This window comes from Camellia sinensis, chromosome 9 (genome assembly GCF_055761805.1).
Source record: "Camellia sinensis isolate YWXY chromosome 9, ASM5576180v1, whole genome shotgun sequence".
NCBI classification, from domain to species: Eukaryota; Viridiplantae; Streptophyta; class Magnoliopsida; order Ericales; family Theaceae; genus Camellia; species Camellia sinensis.
This window is the reverse complement of record NC_138969.1, coordinates 188516301-188519340: the sequence shown is the minus strand read 5'-3', so window position 1 is coordinate 188519340 and position 3040 is coordinate 188516301. Positions and strand designations below refer to the sequence as shown.

The window sequence follows — 3040 nt, the reverse complement described above, 5'->3', positions numbered from 1 at the left end:
CAATATATTTTTATAGACAGTCACTACTATCCAAAAATAAAAGGCATATCATGACTCTGAAGGTAGGCTCTATATTAATAAATAAATTGGTTTGCATATGCACTTTGTTGATTATGTCTGTTCATTCAGACATAAAAGGCCAATCCAACAAACTCATCGGTTTTGAGAGCTACCAGTCTCACATTCCCAACCACTTATTAGGGTTTTGTTACCAACATAGAAATCAATCATAAATATAAAACACTATGCATATAAATAAATAAGATTTTATTATATGTAAGGGTTGTGATAAAGAGTTCTAAAAGTAAAATTTTACTGAGATGGCATTGAAAAAAAGTAAATAAATTCAAAACAACAAATCATAGGTGGGTCCCACTTTATTAGAACTCTCTTTTTAAAGTTTCAAAACATTTTTATATATATAATATATTGACAAGACCCACTTATAGAACAACAATGATACATATTCTTCTAAAACTAAAGTTCTAATTGAGCTCTAGTGAGATAGAAAGTCAAAAAGAAAAAAGAAAAAAAGAAAAACAATGTCACATCAAATGAGCCCTACATACACATTAGAGCTATTAGATCTCACAAATTAGAGCTTCAAAATATTTTTGCTTCTTATGTTTATATATATTCTGAATTCAATTCTGTAATGAGTTCTGTATTCTTAAATTTATCCAACCTCAAAATGTGCAGTGCTATTGCCCTATATAATCCAAGTAGCTAGTAGACACTCTTTCATATGCTTCTATAGGGTTCTTGTGAGCAAATGGAAAGCCATAAAGACACCTCTGATAAGGGTACTGAGGAGGAAAAAGGTATTAACTTCAAAGAGCTTCTTTTCTTTCTTTTGTTCAAGTAGAGCTAATGATTTTGGTTTGCTCTTTGTGATCAGAGGTAACAATTCAAAATTCTCAGCTAGAATTCTCTGAAGATGAGGAAATGCTCATAGCTAGGATGTTTAGCTTGGTTGGAGAGAGGTTTGTAATTATTACGAGTATGATTGTTGCAATTTATTTTAAGTTGAAAGTTAATAATTTATGAACTTATTTGGTGTAATTTTTTTAAAGTTGAAAGTTGATAATCAAAAAGATAAAATCACCTCTTTCTTAACTTCCAAATAATCAACTTATTTAAATTATTTTTGCTGTATAAGCATAAATTACACCAAATATTCGGCTAATTCCTAAAATAAAAGAATAAGAGAAGTTATAAGCAACTCTAATAAGTCACACCAAAAGTGGCCAATGAAGTTGTTTGGTGCAACTTATGGAGTTGCTTTATAGCTTCTTCTTTTTTTAGAATTTTTTTACGAAAGTGGTTGATGTAATTTCTATTTACAGTCTATAAGGAAAAATTGTTTAAACATGTTATAAAAAGATGATTATTGGAAAGTAGGGGAGAATTGTTTTTCGCTTTTGATTTTTTATTATTAGCTTTGAGCTTGTTAGAAGTTGCACCAAATTGACCCATAAACATAATATAAAAACACTCACCTTGCCTCAGGATAGTAAAAAAATATCAGTTTATTTAAACTATTTTTTCCACATAAACTATAAGTAAACTACAACAATAATCTCACACAAGCGTAAAATTTATTTTTTTAAAAAAAAAATCATTTAATCTTCATCAAACAACACCAATCTCTTAAAATATGCTTATGTGTGAAGTGGTAATATGGGGGCAGGTGGCCTTTGATCGCTGGAAGAATCCCAGGGAGAACAGCAGAAGAGATTGAGCAGTATTGGACTGCCAAAAATGCTTCATCAAGTGCTGAAAGATAAAGTTCTCTCCTAGTGCCATGTTTGGCTAGTCTGTTAATTGGCTCTAATGGATTCTTGTAGATTACATTCAAGGGTTGTCCTAAAATGTACAACTATTATGCTATGTGTGTTATTTGGGGTTGTAGTTCTCATTGCATGTTGTTGCAAGTCTCTAACTTTGTAATTGTCTAGAATTTTGACATAAAAAAATTCTATGTTGATTGCAATTAGTGCAATGTTGATGAATTGATGCTCCATTTTTGCTTGTATATTTCATTCATTTGTTGACAAAGGAAGTGAAAAAAAAAACTAAAAATCCTAATAATTCATTTAGGTTTGGATATTGGGTTTAAAAAAAAATAAAATGAAAGAAGCATCATTGTGTTTAGTTTCAGTTTTTTGAATTTAATTTTTTGAAAATTGATTTTTTTTTTGTTTTTAGTGAATTTTTTTAAAATTTTAAACAAATTTTTTTTTAATACTTTTTTAGATGTATTTTACTTAGATGTATCTATATAATAAACTATTTGTGAAAAAATATTTAAAAAAATTAATAAATACACAAAAATATGAAAAATGTACTGAATTTTTGTATTTTTTGATATTTAGTGTATTTTTTTTAAAGATTTTTCACAAATATTATACTTTTTAAGTGTATTTATATTAGATTTGTCTAAAAATTTAAAAAAATGCTTAAAATATTAAAAAAATTCATTGAAAACATTAAAATACGAAAAATAAAGAAATATAATTTTTTGAAAACTATAACCAAACAAGCTATTTTTTTTCCTCTTGTTTATTTGTGTTAGGAAAAGGAGAAGAAAATAAAAATCAAATGTCTTTTTGGCTTACCTATAAATAGTCAATAAGTAATTTCCTTTCTTTTTATTTTTCTTTCACTTGACAAATTTAAGATTAAAATATGATATTATATTATATGGCGCATCCTTTAGAAGAGAGATATAGAAATAGTTAAAGAATAATGCTATACATACTAATTAATATATTAATTAGTGTATAATTAATGATGTGATATAATTTAAAATATTTTTAATATTTATAATTTGTATAATGAGTGAGATAAATAATAATATTATAATTAATGTTAGTATATTAGTTAGTATACTAATTAATGTATGTAATACCGCCCCTAGGTAAAGGACGGCAAGCCTAGACATGTTGTTAGTTTTCAGTAATGAGAGAAAATATTAAGGAATAAATGGACACTTTCAAGTGAGGAATATAGAGAGATTTTGATATGATGCAAGTTTTGG

General features: G+C 26.8%; 1 protein-coding gene across 1 annotated transcript; it reads left to right on the top strand.

Annotated features, from left to right (window-relative positions):
• The first annotated feature begins 491 nt into the window (after positions 1-491).
• LOC114259059 (MYB-like transcription factor ETC1) lies at positions 492-1993 on the top strand. Its single transcript, XM_028199051.2, has 3 exons — positions 492-821; positions 899-983; positions 1691-1993. Exons 1-3 carry the CDS (start codon positions 773-775, stop codon positions 1785-1787), a joined length of 231 nt encoding a protein of 76 aa, XP_028054852.1. The 5' UTR covers positions 492-772; the 3' UTR covers positions 1788-1993.
• The last annotated feature ends 1047 nt before the right edge of the window (positions 1994-3040 follow it).